We start from the raw sequence: 21,296 nt of genomic DNA on the forward strand, positions 1-21,296 counted from the left end.
ATGGGTACCAATGGGAATGGGGCCATTGTGTTGTGAAGGTGGAAGACCATCTTGTCTGTCACCTAAAACTCGAAGCCAGGGCACACAGCTTTGCCACAGGGCAGTATTTATTTATCAAAAAGCAGTTTTAATGCTTTGTTGACCTTAAATGCAGCACAACCCAACCATTGAATTTATGTTTGATTTGAGAATTGAGTGATTTATAAAAGAAAGTGCTTTTGTTGAAATTACTTTTTTAAAATAATAAATAAATAAATGAATAAATTATGGTGTTTTTTTCTGATTCAAAAGGTAAACATGTATGAAATGCTTCTTGTCTGATCAATGCAATGCAAGTGTTAGGTCTAAAAGATGCTCAAAATTAAGATAGAAAGTAAATTAATTAAAAATTAAATCCAAATAATTCAATACTTGAATCCCCATAAAATGATCCAAGTGCATATATATATATATATATATATATATATATATATATATATATATATATATATATATATATATATATATATATATATATATATACATATATATTATTAAAATTAACACGTCGACTGACTAAAAGTAGTGAGTCGATATGTTAATAGTCTGATAGGGTATGACCCCCTAAAACATAAGTCATATCATATATTTTAGTCTTTTTTATAGTCAATCTGACCTACAAGACTTATTATTATATATATTTTGATCTGATATGATCCACATACATAGTGGGTCATATTGAAACTGACACGACCTAACATTAGCTCTAAACTTAAGAAATACTCCAACCAAGTGAGCTATATTGAAAAGCTATTTATATAGATTTCTAATCAATTTTTTTTTTAAAATATAAATACTTTAGTCAATGATAGATAGGCACATGTTTCACCATTATCATTGAGTCTTGCTTTTATATATTACAAATAAATATAAAAATGAAACCATTATTTATAATATATTAGTTAAATATGTCTAAATGTAAAAGTTTGAATGGTGTATTTATTTTTTATTTTTCAAATGTTTGAATTAACTAACTATTTATTTAAAATAATATTAATTATATAAATAATGATACTCGATTATATAATAATATGTTAATATATTATATATATAATATATACATTATTTTATTGATTTATTGATTTATATTTATACACAACTAGTAATACAATTATTTTTATTATTAATAATATATTTATATTATTATGATATAATATTAAAATTTTGTTATAACAAAAATAAAAGGAGTACCAAAATGTTATACAAAATTTAGAAAGATCTGACTTCATGGATGCGCCCCTAATCAATTTTACTATTTTTAGAAATAATTTATTTTAGAAAAATATCATATAAATAATATTGGTGATGTTTGGTGGGGGCCAGACACAACCACAACACCTAAAAAAAAAATTCTAATATCATGATTTTATTTGTATTATTAAATCATACAGTAATTTATTCCACTATCTAGATGATTCATAATTTGATTAGATAAAAAATCAGATTTGATCTAATTATTAATCTTATTATATTGATATTATCAAAAAAAAATTATATTTTAAAATATATTATTAAAACTTGAATCCAAAATTTTATCTATTAACTTAGAATATTTATTTAATAATTAATTATATAAAATTGTATTTGTGTTTATGTTATGAAAAAATCAATATCTTGACTTTGGTTAGCATACGACGTCGTAATTACTGCAAGGACCGTCATTCTCTGGACTCCCTCACATAAGTTTCAAGATTGACTTTTTTAACGGTCAGTATTCAAATCATCATTGCCTGACTTCTCCTATCTTATAACCGTTTGTTGCCACGTACCATCAAATGGGGCCCTTTCTCTCAACTACTACCATCCAATAATAAACCGCCACGTAACCATCACGTCCCAGGAGAATTCCTTGTACTACTGTTGTTTGATTGGTTGCACCAATTTGTTTTTGTCGTTTCCACTTTATTTATTTTTCTCTCTTTGAGGCGCCCCCAATTAGGGTCTGATCCAAACGCCTCTTTACTTTCTCTTTCTATTGCCCAAAACCGTTTAAACTGTCGCAGTCTGTTTTCCTTCTGCCTCCGAGCATCTCCGCCGCCCATTATCCTTTCCAAATCTTAGCTTCACACTCCTCTTTCTTTGCTTTTATGTTCTATCATCTACTCCCACCTACTTCACTCTCTCTTATGATCCGCAAATTTTCTCTCGCCCCGATCCGATTCGTTTCTTATGGGATATCTTTCGTCGTAGATATTGCCGGAATTTCGTCTTCTCTCTAACGGTTTTTTATTCTTGGTTTCAAGCTTTTTGGCCGATCCATTGAATATCGGCCTTCGAAAATTTTGACCGATAATTTTTTTTCTTGAAAAATTAATTTTTATTTTATTTTTTTTTTAAAGAGGGTATATTAGATATCGACTGGGTTGTAATTTATTTATTTTTGTATGGATGAGAAGGACAAAAAGGTGAATAGAGTGCGTGCTGCCATGTCAGATACGGTTGCAGAGTGCGTGATTCAGTACATAAACGACCCCAAGGATCGAGACGCCGTTTCGTTGGTGTGCCGGCGGTGGTACGAGCTGGACGCAATTACACGTAAGCACATAACGATTGCGTTGTGCTACACGACCACACCGGAGAGGTTACGGCGTCGTTTCAGCCACTTAGAGTCGTTGAAATTGAAGGGGAAGCCAAGAGCGGCGATGTTTAATTTGATACCCGAGGATTGGGGCGGGTATGTGACACCGTGGGTTAATGAAATTGCTCAGTCGTTTAATTGTTTAAAGTCGCTTCACTTTCGGAGGATGATTGTGAGTGACTCGGATCTGGAAGTTTTGGCTACGGCTCGAGGGAGGAATCTTCAGGTTTTGAAGCTTGATAAGTGTTCTGGGTTCTCTACAGATGGGCTTCTCCATGTGACTCGCTCCTGCAGGTACTTCATCTTTGTTAAATAGGTTAATCTCTGCTATTTCACACGCGCGCACACACACACACACACATATTTATTTATTTTAACTTTTCCGTGAGTCAGAGCATTTGATGTTTAATGGTTACATATTTGTGTGGTAAAAAATGTGTTGTATTGAGAAAGACGTTAACATAATTTTAGTTTTTGATTTTGCCTGAAATAATGTTTTGTTGACCATTTGGAGCTGTCGTAACTTAAATCTTGTTCATGAGTTGTCTTTTCGTGGTTCCGATGAGTGAATGATGTTGCATTACATCATAGTTTTCTCCAAAAGTTAAATTAGTTCTTTCCTGATCTCAATCGTGGTAAGCAGTATTTACTTTGATTGAAATTTAACAACCCTTCATCTCTTTAGCTGTGTTTGTACTTTACTGCCTACTTTGGTTTTTCTTTCTGGTTGCTATAAGAATCATCGGATGAAAGAAATAATCTGTGAATGGATGACTTGCTTGATTGAAGAAGTTGTGAGTTTCTACAACCATGAACTGTGTAGTTAATATCTTTGTTTGGACAAACTTTTTGGATGAAAAACTAGTTGGCTATTTGTATTGATTAATCTGATTACCTGTATGTTTAGTTGACTTTTCAGTCGTCATTTCTATTGTTGGCTGGTTCAAGTTTGCATGTTATAAGACCTTCATCATCAAGAAAGTTTAAAATCCACTTTGAATCCTAGGTTTACTGTATCATTTGTGACATTTTCCTTTTATACTGTGATTGTAAAGTTGACGGGATACCCTGTAATGGATGAGAAAGTTCTGTTGCTACATGTAAGAGTATTGGATTCCCGAGTTCTTGTTGTTGTTGGTCTACCCTTAGGATCCATATAATGAAATTCTGGGTGTTAGCAATTTATGAGTGGTCTCATGCCTTTGGTAGAGATTTTTATTTGTAATGCCTTGTTTTTATTTGTAGAGGCTGATTGTGATAGCTGTACTTGTTATCTCATTGATTAGTGAAAGCTTTCATCTGTTAGATTCTAGAGGACAGACAAAGAAGAATTTAAAAACTTTTTATATGAAAAAATTGTTAGAATATATGGAAAATATAATTTTCATAAGAGTTAATTGGTATTCAAGTTTGATCATAGATGCCCAAACCAGGTTGATGTTAGTCACTAAAATTTGTTTATTCTGCATTTACATTGATAACAAAGGGAATGATATCTTTTGTAAGAGAAAATGATGTTAATCATTAGATATACTATTGAAGTGGAGTTGCCATAGTGGCAGTAAGGCTTGTCTTAATGAATTGAATGAAGAATACAGTAGTATGTCCTTTTTTCTTAAATAGTTATTGATCCTAACTTATAGTAGTTATAAGGTAGAGATTTTTAAGGTGGACTCTTGATTCCAGATCATACTTAACCTTACATCCATTTCTAAGAGCTGATTGAAATCACAGTGAAGGTCTGAGAACCACATAATTATTATTGAAATAGGATACTCAAACATTGACCGAAGATGAGCCAATTGAAGCCATAGTGAAGGATAATTAGTTACAACATGACAAATTTACAAGGAAGACTTGTCCCCAAGCTCTATATGAAGACTGCTGTATGGGTGGTATTACTAAATTTAACATTTTTCACTTAGGAACCTTTACTATTTTCAATTTTTTTAAGGTTATCTTGTATGTGTTCACTTCAGTGATTTCTTGACTCTGCTACATGATCTAAGCCTAGGGATTATAAGCTTTTCTGTTTATGTGGATTCTGTAGGATGTTATTATGGGCATACAGTAATAATGGAGTAATTTAAGTTGACTTATCTTGCTTACTATACTTCTTTTTCTTGAGTTGGTCCTGCGGATTGTTATGCAAGCTACAGCCTCAGATAGCTGACACTTATGTTTTTTAGAGGGGGAGACTTGGATGTATTCATGTTGTTTTTTTTTTGTTTTATGTCTCACAGGCAATTAAGAACCTTATTTTTGGAGGAGAGCTCAATAAGTGAGAGAGATGGTGCTTGGCTTCACGAACTTGCTTTAAATAACACAGTACTTGAGAAATTAAACTTCTACATGACAGAACTGGTCAAGGTCAACGTTGAAGACCTGAAACTCATAGCCAGAAATTGTCCGTCCTTAACATCTGTGAAAATAAATGACTGTGATCTCTTGCACCTTGTCAATTTCTTTCAAACTGCAACTGCTTTAGAGGAATTTTGTGGGGGCTCCTTCAATGTTCAACCAGCAGACACGTATTCTGCCCTGTCATTTCCCCCTAGGTTATGCTGTTTGGGTCTATCCTATTTGGGGAAACCTTATATGTTTTTGCTGTTCCCTTGTGCATCTGTGCTGAAAAAGTTGGACCTCCTCTACGCATTGCTGGACACTGAGGACCATTGTCTGTTAATTCAGAAATGTCTGAACTTAGAAGTTCTTGAGGTAGGATCACAAAATTGTTTCCCTGTTGTTTCACTATCACTATGTCTTTGTCTACTGGTTCAAAAAAGAAAAAAAAAAAGCCAAGACTTCACAAATACATACATGCATTTTTCTTTGTCTGTTGCTTACATTTGCCTTCATTTCATCTTCCTTGTTTTATAACGAGCTATATACAAGTCCCAAGTCATGCTGTCTGATAGGTCTTTTTGTTTTTGCTGTTTATATTCGAAATGTGCATCAACTTTTCAAAATATATATGTATATTTTAAATCACAGAGTAGACTGGTTCATGGGTGTCAATAATATAGCGGTAAGACATGTTTAGATATGTAATCCTATTGCCATTAGCTTCACTTTAGTTCTAAGAAAAATGGAGACTTCAGCTGATAGAACATTTTAATAAATTATTATCGATTGATTTAATGAAAAGGGAAACAACATCAGTTAAACAGGAATATTTTAATTTTTTAGGAATGTATTAGACTTTTTTTCCTGTTATGAGGAGTTGTCAAGTTCCTAATGGCAATTAATGGTCCAAAAGTTCACCAGTTAATCAGTTGGCCAAACATTTTTAGTAAATAGTGTTTCAGGCTTAGTCTGACATGGAAAAAGATCCAATTGGTGGCTCTACCTATTGTTCAGGTCCAGATTTTAAAACAATAAAGTGCATAAGTCACCATTCACCTGTTTATGGAACTCTCTAGTTTGTAATTGGTTTCTTGCATTCTTATTTTCTTTGATGCTGTTTTTAGAGGAATATTCGTTTTCGATAATTATATTTTGTTGACATTTCTCTCAAACTTTTCATACTCATGTCATTGGAATTAGAATGATATTCATTATACTAAATTGGTTCAAAGAAAATTAATGAAATTTTAGGGCAACATAAAATGTATTAATTCTGAAGAATTTTCCAGAAAACTAAGGGGACTAGCAACTTAAGATCATTTTTTCATCGATTTATTTTTCATGTTGGCAGACAAGGGAAGTAATTGGAGATAGAGGATTAGAAGTTCTTTCTCAGAATTGTAAGAAATTAAAGAGGCTTAGAATTGAGCGAGGGGCTGATGAGCAGGGAATGGAGGATGAAGAAGGTCTTGTTTCGCAAAGAGGTTTGACTCATCTGGCTCATGGCTGCCTAGAGCTGGAACACGTGGCAGTTTATGTATCAGATATCACAAATGCATCTCTTGTATGTATAGGTGATCACTTGAAAAACCTCTGTGATTTTCGCCTAGTTTTGCTTGACAGAGAAGAGAAGATAGCAGATTTGCCACTTGATAATGGAGTTCGAGCTCTGTTGAGGGGATGTGACAAGCTTCGAAGGTTTGCACTATATTTAAGACAGGGAGGTTTAACGGATGTGGGCCTCAGTTATATTGGGCAATACAGTTTAAACGTGAGATGGATGCTTTTGGGTTGTGTTGGGGAGTCTGATTTGGGGCTTATGCAGTTCTCGAGGGGATGCCCTAACTTGCAAAAACTGGAAATGAGAGGTTGTTCCTTCAGTGAGCGTGCCCTAGCTATTGCTGTGATGCAACTGACTTCGCTGAGGTACTTATGGGTGCAGGGGTATCGAGCATCCCAAAATGGTCGTGATCTTTTGGCAATGGTTCGCCCATTTTGGAACATCGAGTTAATTCCTCCTCGGCATATTCAAGAGGTTGATCAGGATGGACAACCAGCAGTGATTGAGCACCCAGCTCATATACTTGCATACTACTCCCTCGCTGGACAAAGGGCAGATTTTCCAGAGACAGTGCGCCCATTAGATCCAGAAGATTTACTTATCAGATAGAGCCAGCTGTATATACATCCTTTTTCAAAGTCTGTTGTTTTCATTTTAGTGCCACGCCCCATTTATAAATTCAAAAACGATTTTCATTTTTCGTCAGAGGGTTCAAATTTTTAGTTTTGATTTTGTTTTTAATGTTGTAGACTTTTGTTCCTTATATAAGTTTGTATTTTCATCTGTAATTTGAAAGCAGTTGCTACTGTCTTGTTCCTTTGTACAATTAGGTAGCTTAAATCTCTGTCTCAGTCCATGAGTGAATTGTATTAAAGTGAGCAACTTTTTTCTTACTTTTGTTATTTGGGGAAATGATGGGATGCTTTGAAGTCTTTAATAAATATGTAACATGTGATTTTACCTTGATTACATATTATTTTGGTACAGGTTTATATGGTTCATAATCAGTTTTATTCAGAGGCTGAATGATTGATGAGGTAGCCGATCCTCAGCATTCTCCTACTCTTAAACAGGTAACTTTACTAAACCAGACGACTGACTTCCCAAGTTCTCTTATGTTTCCCTTGAAGAAAAAACATTTACCTGTTGCTTTGCTATACACATATTTGCTAAACCAATCTTGATCAAATTGAGAATAAAGTGGCAAGAGTGCTTTCTTGTACAACTTGCTGGAAAGCTACACACACACACACACACACACACACATATATATATTCATATATTGTTTTGTATTTACCCATTTTATCTTTCAAGCTAATAAAAATAATCATGTTGATCATATTGCTTTCGGAATATTTAATGTTTTTCATTTGTGGATTGGAAAATTATAAATGCAAAGAGACGTGGGGTGGGCAGCATCTTATTTCATGGTAGTTGCTGCAGCAAAAAACAAAACAATGGCAACTACTAAAAAACAAAAACAGTAACACCATTTTCTGCAAACATGATTTCTTTATTTATTTCATTTCCCATTCACTTGATTGTGTCATTATCACATATATCAGGGTTAAGTTCTCTGCAGCAGAATTTCAGCGGAAGAGACTGCTTTCGAAATTGCAAGCTAGGTATCTTTCTTTTCTTTTCTTATAGACTTGGTGGCGTATGAAATTATAGCTAAGCACAGTTTTAGAGTTAAAAAGGAGGAATTTTGGAATTAGGAGGTCAAAGTTAGTCTCAAAAGGATAATTTGAATAACAAAAACTTGGGCTTTCAAATATTAAAGAAAGAATTCAAATTCTCCCGTAACAATATTTTAAAATTAAAATTTTAATTTATTTAACATGGTAATTATGGGGTGGTGGGTCTGATGTGGTCATTAGACCCATTGGGGTCACACCAAACCTGACTTGGGCCGAGCTGGCTTCAGGAAGGTTTTCTTTAAAGATTGAAAAAAAAAAAAAGAAAAACAAAAGCGCTAGATTTTGTAGCAAGAGCCATTTTATTTTGTTGCAAAGTGAACTTAAGAATCATCAGAAAAAAGGATGATGCTTCCAGGGACTAGGTGGTGGAACAGTTTGCCACAATTGACAATTGGGTTGGCCGAAAGAGAGATACCAATGAAAAGGCAAAGTTGGATTGGTATTAGAAGTATAGTAGTTGAATTATATATCGAAAATCTAATTTTATATATTATGCATTAAATATTATATCGTATCATATAATACAACTTTTAAGAAATAAAATAAAATAATTGATATATTATCATTTTGAAAAATATCATAAATACCTATAAAAATTTAAAATTTCTCATATTCACCTTTATTGTATTATCATTTTCTCTAAAAAGTGTATTAATTTATATCGATAATATGTATCATATCGTACTATATATCTATTAAATCATATTAATTACGATACACTTATAATTTATATCATTTTTCATTTGTATCGTATTGTATAGTATGATATTGATAACTATGATTAGAGATAAATAAATAAATAAATAAATAAGAAAATATAAAGTGCGTTTCTTTGTTTTCGAAATGAATCTATTTTCAAAACCACTAAAAACTAATACAAAATGTTTTGGGAGTGTTTTAAGAGTAACAAAAATTAAAAATGCATTTCAATTTAAGAAACCCATTTCTTTTCCTCATTATTTAATTGATTAAAACTCGATTTCATATTTTACTTTCTTTCATAATTTCAAATTCTCATTTTGATTTCATCTCCTTTCCGGTAACTAAAACTTCTCTTATTTCCGACATGTTAAAACTCATCTCCTCTTTATCTCCAGCTTCTCAAACTTCCGACAAACATTCAAAAAATTGGTTTTGTTAAGTTTGATATTTATAGTTTATTTGATTGTTGATTTATAAATACACACTTATTGTAACTAAACTATTGTTGTATTTTAAAGAAAGATAGGTTTTTATAATTTTTTATAAAATTTGGTATTTATAATTAAAAAAAACTTTTATATTTTTCATATTTATATTTATGTGTATCTCCATCTTATTGTTTCCTGTATTTTTTGAGAAAAAAACTATTTTAAACTGCTTTTTGCATTCTCACGTGGATACATATTCTAGGATGGTTGAAGCATGTGATGGTGCATTAAGAGGAATGCATACTCAGCTTTCCACTATATGATGGTGATGACCTCTTTGGTCAGCTTGGCCTTATTGGATGCATAAGGCTAAAGGATAGCCAAAAGGGCTTCTAACAGAATACATTTATATATGGAGCTTTCAGCGAAACAGTAGGTGGTGACTCAGCCAAGTAGACCAAATCATCCAATCACATAAACAAAGCAAAGCATTCCTTGTCTAAAGGCATAAGGTGCTTTAATATAACCTCTTGTAAGCTGCAACCACTCTCCAATACCTCATCGAGAAACCATTGTTTGGAAGAAAAGAAACTTGAGAGGCTACTTTGTCAGAGAGAAACTATTTCATGAATAGGAAGGGACTCCTTTTTGTGGAATTCAAGGGCAATGTACAGATTCAACACAATATTTATGTAACAAAAACACTACAACTGAAAATTACATTATACAAACAGATTCGGATTTTCACTTCTGGAGTACAGCAAAGCACAACTATCCATATATTAAAAGACTTCTCTATATTAAATTCAGAACACTGATTTTCGGGTTGAACTGAAGCCCATGATAAACAGTGGCATACAAAGTTTTTCCCTGAAGTTTGAGGCCATTTGAACCAATGTCAAAGGCAGACGGCACAAAAAGGTTATCACACGACGTATTAAATTCACTGCTCCTTTGTTTGAATCATTCCATTTGAGTCCAACTTCTGGCGAGTCAGAAGACTTCTGTTGCTGCAGAAGCACATCGGATAGATCAAAAGAACAAGGTTTTCGATTGTCTGATGAATTTGGATCAGCAAGATTGATGGTAGTAATGCCGTGGATGCTTGGTCTCCTCTTGTCTTTCCCTCCTGATAGCTGCCTTATAAAGTATTTCTGAGCATAGCTTGCCACTTGAGTAGGGGTCCTAGTGATTACAAAATGCCTGGAGATATTTCTCCAGTCTCCTTTACCATACTTAAGAAGTCCTTTCAAAAACAGCCTATAATTCATCATAAAGGAAACCAATGTCAAAAGCAACATCAACTTTTATTAAAATTTCTATTGCAGGCCTCAAAATATGATTATGTGAAAACAACAGCAAACTTGACAACTGGGAAACTCATCTGGCATGATGAATTTCTTCATGGAACCAAAACACATATATTGTGACACTCCTAGTAAATCCTACATTAGTAAAACACGAAAATGATATTAGGTTTGTGTGTACATCCCATATTGGTTGGAGATGTTAAAATATGATTGGTTAAACAGTTCAACTATCAAAACATATTTTGAGTTGCAAAATTAAAAACAAAACTATGATAAATTGTGTACTTAAAGTAGGCAATATTTTATTAGTGAGTCGCTCTATTAGTGCAGGTTGTCCTTAGCCTCTATTTGTATCTACAATTAACAAACATAGATACTGATTGAATGTGTTGGACAAATCATCAGAGAAACTAAGCACAAAGTTCAAAACCAATTCAGCTCAATATTTAACAACTCAAAGCAGTTCATATAGCAACTATCTAAAAAAGGCTTCAATATAAGCAACATTTTTTTATAATATCTTGAAGAGAAGTCACCTGTGCTCTTCTTCAGTCCAAGGCACACCCTTCTTCCTGTCTTGATCCAAGCTTTTCACCAATGGTCTCTTCTTATTAGCATCAAAATCACGTTCAGAAACAAACTCTAATGTGAAAGATGAGCCATAATAACGTGGAATTGGAACCTTTCCAGCTTCTATATTCTTCACATCTTCTTCCAATTCTTTGTACTGTTTAATGACATCAAGCACTGTCTTTCCTGGTATTAGAGCTGCCACTTTGATCCATCTATCCGGCGTGCCCTCATTGTAAATTGCAAGAGCACTCTCAAACCTCTTGTTCTCTTCTTTAGTCCAGCTTGTGCTGTGGCTTTCCTGAAGAATCCAACTTGAATCCAACATATATAATGCTGGATACAGAGTTCCCATATTAAGAAGTTTTATTTTGCCATGACAGAAGACCTGAATAACATAGAAGTTCATAATGAGTTTACGAATGATTAAAAACAAAGTAGATTAAGAATCATTTTACAGGCAATCAAGAAACATTTTTTTTTTTTGGTTAAAGGCATAAACTAAAAAACCTAAGAAAGACCCTCCTTTGAAGAATCATCGAGAATCTTGATATTAAAAGAAAATATCCAATCTTGTTCTTGGGTATGAGAGAGAAGAAAAAAAAAAAAAAAAAAAACCAAGATGAGACCTTTAAACTTGAAGAAGCAGAAAAGAAGTTGAACAATTAATTTTCATCTGAAAAGAAAGAACTTATACTACTTTGAACTGCAACTCTCAGCCATAAAGTGAAAAGAATAATCATGAAAGTCATAAAAAATAAAGATACGAAGAATTGAAGGACAGGAACAAGTTGGAAAGAAAAATAAAAAGCGGGAAATATTATAATTTGAGTTGGTTTATTTGAAGAGAAGAAAGAGAATAGAAGTATTAAGTGGAATGCATCTGATGGTGACTTAAGTGGAATGCATACTCAGCTTTCGACCATGTGATGGTGATGGAAGGCTTTGGTCAGGTTGGCCTTATTGGATGCATAAAGCTAAAGATGGCCAAAAGGGGTTCTAACAGAACCCTTATATATAAAGGATTAAGCAATCTCATACTGTTGAATTTTAGAAGGAGTGGGTGGTGAGTCACCCAATTTGGCCACATCATCCAATCTCATAAACAAAGCAAACTGTTCCATGTGTAAAGGCATAAGCTGCTTTAATATTACCTCTTGTAAGCTGCAACCATTCTCCAATACCTCATCAAGAAACAATTGCATATTCTTTCTGCTAAATCTGCTTTTATCAAACAGTTAAATCAATGAAGCAATTGATGATAAAGAATTACCAGATAAATACCATGCTTCAATAAATCATTGATGTTTATATCAATAACATGATTAATTTTCACCTTTCTGTGGAATTCAAGGGCAATGTACAGATTGAACACAATATTTATGTAACAAAACAACTAAGACAGTACACTAAAACTGAAATTTACATGATACAAACAGGGTTGGAATTTCAATTCTGGAGCACTGCAAACCACAACTATATATATATTAAATAACTTCTCTAAATTGGATTCAGAACACTGATTTCCGGGTTGAACTGAACCCCATGATAAGCAGTGCCATACAAACTTTTTCCCTGAAGTTTAAGGCCATTTGAACAAATGTCAAACGCAGATGGCACAAACAGGTTATCGTGAGATGTATCAAAAATCACTGCTCCATTGTTTGAATCATTCCATTCAGGTCCAGCTTTCAGCAAGCCAGAAGACTTCTGTTGCTGTGGAAGCTCATGGGATAGATTGAAGGAACAAGGTTTTCGATTGTCTGATAAATTTGGATCAGCAAGATTGACAGTAGTGATGTCATGGATGCTTGGTCTCCTCTTGTCTTTCCCTCCTGATAGCTGCCTTATGAAGTATTTCTGAGCATGGCTTGCCACTTGAGTAGGAGTCTTAGTGATTACAAAATGCCTGGAGATATTTCTCCAGTCCCCTTTACCATACTGAAGAAGCCCTTTTAAAAACAGCCTATAATATTCATCATGAAGAAAACCAATGTCAAGAGCAAGAGCAACATCAACTTTGATTACAATTCAAATTGCAAGCCTCAAAAGATGATTATGTGAGAAAACAATAACAAACTTGTGAATGGGAAACTAATCTGTCATGATGAATTTCTTCATGGAACCAAAACACAAATATATTGTGACACCCCTAGCAAATCCCATATCGGCTAAGAATGAGAGAAATGTTGGGTTTGTGTATGCATCTTACATCGTTTAAAAATGTTAAAATATGACTAGTTAATCAAGACATGCTTTCAGTTGTAGAGTCTATGTATTCAGAATAGATAATATCTTAATAGTGAATCAAATTATTGGATAAGATATGTCAAATATTAGTGGAATCCCTTAGCCTCTATTTGCATTTACAAATAACAAACATAGCTACTAATTGAATGTGTTGAATAAATCATCAGAGAAACTAAACACAAAGTTCAAAACCAATTCAGCTCAATGTTTAAGCAACTCAAAGCAGTTCATATAACAACTATCTTTAAAAAAAAAAAAAAAAGCTTCAATATAAGCAACGTTTTTTATAACATCTTGAAGAGAAGTCACCTGTGCTCTTCTTCAGTCCAAGGCACACCCTTCTTCCTCTCCTGATCCGAGCTTTTCACCAATGGTGTCTTCCTATCAGCATCAAAATCACGTTCAGAAACCAGCTCTAATGTGAAAGATGAGCCATAATAACCCGGAATTGGAAACTTTCCAGCTTCTATATCCTTCACATCTTCTTCCAATTCTTTGTACTGTTTCATAACATCAAGCACTGTCTTTCCCGGTATTAGAGCTGCAACTTTGAGCCATCTATCCGGCGTGCCATCACTGTAAATTGCAAGAGCACTCTCAAACCTCTTGTTCTCTTCTTTAGTCCAGCTTGTGCTCTGGCTTTCCTGAAGAAACCAACTTGAACCCGACATATATGATGCTGGATACAGAGTTTCCATATTAAGAAGTTTTATTTTGCGATGATAGAAGAAGTTAATACTTAGAAGTTCATAATGGGTTTACGAATGATTAAAAACGAAGCAGATTTAGAATCGTTGTACAGGGAATCAAGAACAATTTTTTGTTTTTTGGTTAAAGGCATAAACTAAAAAAAATCTAAAAACGACCCTCCTTTGAAGAAACGACGAGAATCTCGATAATACAAGAAAAAAATCCAATCTTGTTCTCGGGTATGAGAGAGACGAAAAAACAAAAATCCAACATGAGACCTTTAAACTTGAAGAAGCAGAAAAGAAGTTGAACAATTAATTTCCAAGAAAAAGATAGAATTTATTCTACTTTGAGCTGCAACTCTCAGCCATAAGCGAAGAGAATAAGCACGAAAGTCACATTAAGAAATCAAAATCCCAAGAATTGAAGGACAGCAACAAGTTGGAAAGAAAGATAAAAAGCGGAAAATATTATGATTTGAGTTGGTTTGTTTGAAGAGAAGAAAGAAAATAGAAGTAAAGATTATAGAGAAAGTGAGACCTCAGACATCCAAACAGAACGAAAACGAAAGGATTCTGAGTAAAGATTGTAGATTGAAGAAGAGTTGAAGAGGTGTAGAAAAAGGAGACTCGAGAGGTGTCTCCATTGGTATGGCTGCGTGGTTTGAGTCACGCACTTCTCAATATTCCCATATGCTTTTCAGAAAATATTTCACGTCAAATAATTTAATGAATTCAAGGCAAGCCAAACTTAAATATGGGATTATTCAGGTTTAACTCTATCTGGGGAAGTTGGGCTCGACCCTCTTCATCAAGGTTTTCAAAACTAGGTTGGTGATTAAATTTATTGTTTAACTAATTTACTATTTAATCTAATTTTAAATTATTATAAATCATATAAAATTTATTTAAAATAATTTTTTACAATTATCTATAATAATTAAATATATTTGTTATTATAATAATTTGAATTAAAATTAATTCAATTTAAGAAAGTTAAACTCGAGTTGAGTAACAAGTTTGAATTGATTATAATTGAAATGTGACTATGTATTCTATTTGAGAGTCGTAAAATTATAATTTGAATCTCAATTATGTATTATATTATATTATGTTTAATACTTAATTAAAAACTTAACATTTGAAATATTATATTAATTTTAACTAAATGGTTCATGAAAAGTGCTAAAATCAAGATTAATATTATTTTATTTTTAAAATGTTTCATTAATAATAGATCATATTAAACTCATATATACACATTTTAAATTTTGTATTGTATCTAAATTTTATAATTATATTTTTACAAGCATACTTTTTACTATTCATTATATTAATACCCATATAATCCTTATAATATTTTTTTCCATTCCCATATTTACTAATAAGGCTTACGGGTTATAATAATAACTTAGTTTTGCTTATTCAAGTTAAAAGATGTTAAAAAAGATTATAATTTGTGTCGTAATGTAATATCTTATTATTTAATTAACGTGAATTTATTCTCAATAAAACTATGTCTACATGATTGAATAATTTTAAATTAAAAATAAAATAATATTCAATCATACGATGATATATCATTTTGTACTAAAATCATACGCATAACATTACATATTTATTCTATACCCAGATGATGTGAACAAGAGTAATTATTTATTGTTGGTATCAACAAAGCGCCTGTAGCTCAGTGGATAGAGCGTCTGTTTCCTAAGCAGAAGGTCATAGGTTCGACCCCTATCTGGCGCGAAGCTTCACATGCTTTTTCATACTTTAACCACCCACGTGCTGTTGCTCCTTTTGCACTTCTTATATTTTATCACTCGCATCCTCGTTTATATTTTACACTCATAATCTCTACTCTAAACTCTCCACCTTCCACTTTTAAAGCCTCTATTAATTTGCTTTAGCACTTTGGAAGATCAAGAGGAGAAGGTATTAGTGATTCTTTGGGGCCCTTCCCATTCTCCACCACAAATGCCATCTTAAGCCTCCACGTTGTGTGCACTTCTAAATGACAATGCAAGAACCATACACCTGCCACCACAACCAATACAGCAATAAATCATGTCACAATCTCACATCGTTTGTGAATGATCTTTAGAATTCATTGTATAAGGTTTTGGTCTTCCTCTCTAAATATACATGTTTATAATGAATATGAGTGACTCGAGCTTATTCAAATTAGTGTATAATGTTAGTGAAGGATTATCAATGAAATAAATAATATCATTAAATCGGTGAATAGAATCATTTTGTAGGGAACTTGCTAAATAGAGATGACTTGTATATGCTAAATTTAGCTCTTTTCATAAACCTTTTATCTTAAAAGAGTTGAGAAGAAACGCCAAAAGTGGGAAATATTACAAGGATATCAGCCTAATTTGACAAAATGGGCAGAAGCTTGTATACTTCTTTTCCAAGACTATGAAGTAGGTGGAATTTCATTTTCCAGACAATGACTAATATGTTTGTATAAGTTAGATTACTTTCTTGAAATTGCTGTGGAACCTTGTGATAAGATCGCCAAGAGAATTATGAAAATGGAATAAACTTACTAGATTTACCTGGGTTATCTGCTCTGAATCTTATTGCTGTCCATCCAGCAGTTGGCACTCCAATGGTGTTCTTCTCTACAGGATCAACAAGATTAAAATTCTGTGGATCTTTATATGGATCAAAGTTTCCAAGTCCATTGCCAACCGCAAAGAAGTTTAATCCATGCAAATATGTTGGATGGTTCTCTGGGGCTATTAGACTTGTGCCTTGAAGCACTACTTGAATGGTTGAATTATATGCCACTCTGTAGAGCCTTGTGCCGGTCAAGGTCTGGAGATTAGCTGCTGTTAAGTTCCCTGTGTAATTATAGGGTATTGTTCGGGTTGCTGGGAAATCATTAGTGAAAACTCCACTTGTTATAGTAATGTGCCTGAAGAAGAGCTGTAGATGGCAATACAAAGCTGATATTATTAATGTCTGCCACTACTCTGGTACCATTAACACATGTTGCACATGGACTGACATCAACAGCCATAGCAAATAGCAGTGAATGATCCACAGTTTGTGGGACTTTTGCAGGGTAATCATTTGAATTAAGGCTTCGAAGATTATCTTTGAAAGCATTTGTTACTGCAGTGGCATTTAAAGCAGGAATGTCAGTGAAGGTGGTAGGCAAAAGGGCCACGGTTCCCTTGTAGCGCAAGAATGCAAAACCAGTGACATTGTTGACAGCAACAAGGGTGTCCATGAAAGGAGAGATGGTTATTAAGCATTTGCCATTGGCCTGATCAGATGTTAAAAGGGCATTTGTGGTTTGGCCTGGACCAATAAATATTGTTCCAGCTTTGAAAGGCTTAGTGTAGGATGCATCAAATTCAACAGTGGTAAGATCATGTCCAGCAATTTTGAAAAAGAGTTCATCATTTACTGCTGCATTGACAATCCTTAGCAAGTATGTCTTCCCACTTTCAACATGTAAAGTGAAACCTGCAAAATTAAAATCTGATTAAGACACAGAAATGGATCAATTCAATCTGGATATGATACCACTTGTTGATGGGGTATGCATGATTTGATACTAAATTATCAATTTCAGTCTATTCAAATCTATGAAAAGATGCTTATAATTTTGTTTATAACCTCTCCTTTTCTACTATGAATAGTAAAATCTTCAAAGACACCCCAAGTCAGTACACTGAGAAGGGCAATTTGCAACCGGTCCTGGATAGCCATTAATGGTGTGAGCATCTGATATATTTGGTGGCAAACCAGTCTGTGCAGCCTGGTTGACCACAGCTTCAACATCTGCTTTCCACCATTCACCGACAATTAAGACAACAAAATTACATTACGAACAGCAGCTGAAGACACTTTGATTTGTTGATATGCTTAATATGAACTTTGTGCTCACCTAAAACAACGATCTTTTCCTTATCAGGTTTAGGAAAAGCATAAGGAACACCTTTCTTAGGAAAAATAACAATTGCTCCATGTAATGTTGCTCTTAGCCAGGAAATATGTGCATGCCAGAGAAGTGTGCCTCTTTGTCCTATTAAGGTGAAATTGTACAAATAGTTTTGCCCTGGTTGTATTGGACGTTGGGTAACTTAAGCGGGTCCATCATACCAGCCGGTTCAAAGCTGCCTGACACCATGACGCATATTTCATACTTTTTAAGAAGATTTTAGGAATCATTCATTCATTATCAATGGCTAAATTGCATGATAAGCAACATAAATTCTTGTTAAAGTCAGTGTATAATATGTCTCTCCAGTGGATTGTAACATTATATTAAACTTGATTGGTGACCCTTATGAGCACATTATCACCTTCTCTTGCATACAGAGTTGGCCCTGGGAACTTCCCATTAACAATGACTAGAGACTTCGTTGAACAAAGTTTTGTGAAGTTTGCCATGACCACCTGTATAAATTTGACACTAATATGAGTATATTCACTCTCTTATTTAGCCTTTTCCATTCTAACAAGGGTCAACTTACATTTAAATTATAGTGAAGAACCATTGACTCGACAAATGCTGGAAAAATGGAAGTCACCGGCAGCATTGCCCAAAGCAAAGATGTCATCCCTCTCTATCTCTCTCTCCCTCTTTCTCTAGGTCTTTGAGAATAATTTAAGGCTATTTTAAACATCAATGCACGCCTGAGTATTTAAGTTTAAAATGAAGTCTTTGATGCCATGTCATTTTACTTTGTTAGGTGAATGGAAAATTTCAGGCTTGTACAAATTCTTCTAAGTTCTCTTGCTTGCTACACAAAGTAGTCAAATGTATGCATCTGGGAGTATGCTACCTGGCTATTCAGCCCTTGCTGCCATCTTCAGTTGACTGCGACCTCTATTTTGAAAGTTGAAACATCCCATCTCCTTGAAAATTGAAGGGTTTCACATATTTTCCATAGATCCTCCAGTATTCTACTTTGTTATAATTATCATTTTTTAAATCTTAATTAGCTATACCATTAAAATAACCAGCTGCCTTCTCAATGAAACACTGGTTGTAACTTAATAGTTAATCAATCCCTTGTGGAGGGAAAGCAGTATATGGTATCATTAATGTAGGCTTGCAAATGCAGCTAATCTTCCAGAATAGCACAAATATACATGGGAGATGACTGGATATAGTGGTGGTGGGCAGTGGTCTAATTCTATGTATTAATTGTATATGAGACTTAACTCTCTAGTGGAGAAATGGCTTTCATGGACTTTATAACTGGTCCTCTGCTCAGAAGCTTATAATACATATAAGATATGGGGTGTGTGGTAACATAGAAACATTTCTATCTATTTCAATTCCCACTTCTTTTTCACCTGGGGTTCTTCAAATCCCATATGTTTTTTGTCCAATACTTCACCTAAGTTAACCAAACTTTACATTATTAAAATTAGCCTAATTCTGTCTCTGTCTCTTTTCTGTACACCTGCTTGTAAACACACACATTTATCAAATTATATTAAGCTTAGTATGGCTTGGTATTCTAAATGTGATTCCTTTTGGGCTAGGAAGGAAAAGAGAAGCAAATATTAGTAGTACGTATAAAGAAGAAAGCCTAAAAGGGTGTCTGAAGTGGGATCTTTAACAGTGCAATGATTACCACTATCCAACCATCTCAACTGTAATTTGTCGGAACCAATCGCCTTCCTCAACTGGGTTTTTGCTAACTTAATTATCAAAGATGCTCTTTTGGCCTCGGCATGTTGTGTTGTGTACTATATTTTCTGGAGGAGTCCACAATATTCTCTTCTCATGTCATTATTGAGGTTCTTTTCCAGGATTTGGCATGTCAGATTGTAACATATTTGATTGGTTTTAACTTCTAAAAGTGACATAACAATCCCCAACAAGATTCATTTGAATTGAACTTGCTTTCCATAGCAAGATCTCATGAAGCTTATTTCCTTGATTATTTCTCTGGACTAAAGTGCTTAGTTCTTTTCCTATGAAAGGGGCACCTCAGAATAAACTGTTAAGGACTAGTTAAATTGTCTATTCTCTGAATAAATTCGCTAATTCAATTAAGACTAGTCAGGCTGGACTGGCAGGGAAAACAAAGTGTATCAATTACCTGCTACAGGGATTTCTATGATGCATCAGAATTGACAGTTGAGACAACATGGTTTGAAAACATTGAATGCGTTTTTCAGTTGGCATTATATATTAGTGTAGCTAACAATGAAAGATGCTGCAACTTTACAATTGAGACAGCACAACACAAAACATGCTCTTAAATCTTATTTGATGATGATGCTTCTATGGCACTGCCAATCCTGTTTATGCAAGATTTATAGAGAAATCCTAGATAATCTATAATACTTTCCTCGGAAGCCCCTTCTACAGGATCTATCTCAAATGACCAGTTAACTAGAGTTGAATCATCCCCATAATCTACAAGTTTTAATGAATTTACAGATCCATCTAAACCCACATTGCTTGCTTCCATTTTGTAAACGAAACTGTGCACTGATGAGTCCATGGAAACTAGCCTCTCCTTGATCCATGACCTTTCCCCATCATCTTGAGGGAACATGAATCCGGAGACAAGCCGAACATAGCCTGGAACTCCTTCTTCTCCAGCTAAGTCAGTGCACCTTTCAACCATTGGCATCCATTCTGGTAGTTTTTTGGTTTGAGAAACCATAATCCAAACTCTGCCAATAGGTGCATCAACAAGTCTACTAATTGATCCAACCCACTTGCCCCTTCTTGCTTGAAATGCCTAAGCCAGCAGTTAAAACTCAGTAAATCATAACTAAGCAATGTATTTAATTCATGGACAGTGCAAAGTGGGGAGAAAGATAACCTCATTTTCATATTACATAGACAAGGCAGAAAAATTACCATTTTCTGTCAATATCTTGCTTTGATCTGGGTAGTTCTATGACTCGATGATGTTTTCACCTGGCCAAATATGAAATCTTCAGCTAGTATTGGAGCTTACTTGTTTCTTCCATTTGCATAGCATACCACAAGGTGGCTTATTAAGTTAATAGTGAACTTTGGCATAGTTAATCGTGCAGGAATCTGAGGTAACGATGTAACTTTTGGCATGTTTCTTCCTCAGGAAGCCAAGGGAGGAGCTTACAAGAAGATAACTCCTTGGCATCT

General features: G+C 34.0%; 3 protein-coding genes, 1 non-coding gene and 2 pseudogenes across 4 annotated transcripts; 2 read left to right on the forward strand and 4 right to left on the reverse strand.

The window, feature by feature from the left end:
- The first annotated feature begins 1,963 nt into the window (after window positions 1–1,963).
- Window positions 1,964–7,493, forward strand: LOC123228004 (coronatine-insensitive protein 1-like). Its single transcript, XM_044653184.1, has 3 exons — window positions 1,964–2,911; window positions 4,861–5,335; window positions 6,315–7,493. The coding sequence occupies exons 1-3, from the start codon at window positions 2,424–2,426 to the stop codon at window positions 7,131–7,133; spliced, it is 1,782 nt and encodes a 593-aa protein (XP_044509119.1). The 5' UTR covers window positions 1,964–2,423; the 3' UTR covers window positions 7,134–7,493.
- Window positions 7,494–9,976: 2,483 nt separating this feature from the next.
- Window positions 9,977–12,516, reverse strand: LOC123226920 (annotated as a pseudogene).
- LOC123226921 (transcription factor DIVARICATA-like) lies at window positions 12,504–14,885 on the reverse strand. Its single transcript, XM_044651495.1, has 2 exons — window positions 13,794–14,885; window positions 12,504–13,200 (listed from the first exon to the last, which is right to left on the reverse strand). The coding sequence occupies exons 1-2, from the start codon at window positions 14,180–14,182 to the stop codon at window positions 12,735–12,737; spliced, it is 855 nt and encodes a 284-aa protein (XP_044507430.1). The 5' UTR covers window positions 14,183–14,885; the 3' UTR covers window positions 12,504–12,734.
- A 964-nt stretch (window positions 14,886–15,849) lies between these two features.
- On the forward strand, window positions 15,850–15,922 carry TRNAR-CCU. The gene has a single exon. It is a non-coding gene; the product is annotated as a tRNA-Arg (tRNA).
- A 157-nt stretch (window positions 15,923–16,079) lies between these two features.
- On the reverse strand, window positions 16,080–18,759 carry LOC123228225 (annotated as a pseudogene).
- A 1,656-nt stretch (window positions 18,760–20,415) lies between these two features.
- Window positions 20,416–21,239, reverse strand: LOC123227816. The gene is made up of 2 exons (XM_044652942.1): window positions 21,156–21,239; window positions 20,416–20,907 (listed from the first exon to the last, which is right to left on the reverse strand). Exons 1-2 carry the CDS (start codon window positions 21,237–21,239, stop codon window positions 20,416–20,418), a joined length of 576 nt encoding a protein of 191 aa, XP_044508877.1.
- Window positions 21,240–21,296: the final 57 nt, after the last annotated feature.

Source organism: Mangifera indica, chromosome 10 (assembly GCF_011075055.1).
Source record: "Mangifera indica cultivar Alphonso chromosome 10, CATAS_Mindica_2.1, whole genome shotgun sequence".
In the NCBI taxonomy this organism is placed as follows: domain Eukaryota; kingdom Viridiplantae; phylum Streptophyta; class Magnoliopsida; order Sapindales; family Anacardiaceae; genus Mangifera; species Mangifera indica.

Coding starts and splice junctions, on each gene's coding strand:
- LOC123228004 (XM_044653184.1), top strand. CDS start 2,424: ATGGATGAGAAGGACAAAAAGGTGAATAGAGTGCGTGCTGCCATGTCA. Junction 2,912..4,860: donor CATGTGACTCGCTCCTGCAG/GTACTTCATCTT, acceptor TATGTCTCACAG/GCAATTAAGAACCTTATTTT. Junction 5,336..6,314: donor TGAACTTAGAAGTTCTTGAG/GTAGGATCACAA, acceptor TCATGTTGGCAG/ACAAGGGAAGTAATTGGAGA.
- LOC123227816 (XM_044652942.1), bottom strand. CDS start 21,239: ATGCCAAAAGTTACATCGTTACCTCAGATTCCTGCACGATTAACTATG. Junction 20,908..21,155: donor ACTTAATAAGCCACCTTGTG/GTATGCTATGCA, acceptor CTGCTGGCTTAG/GCATTTCAAGCAAGAAGGGG.
- LOC123226921 (XM_044651495.1), bottom strand. CDS start 14,182: ATGGAAACTCTGTATCCAGCATCATATATGTCGGGTTCAAGTTGGTTT. Junction 13,201..13,793: donor TGGACTGAAGAAGAGCACAG/GTGACTTCTCTT, acceptor TGAATATTATAG/GCTGTTTTTAAAAGGGCTTC.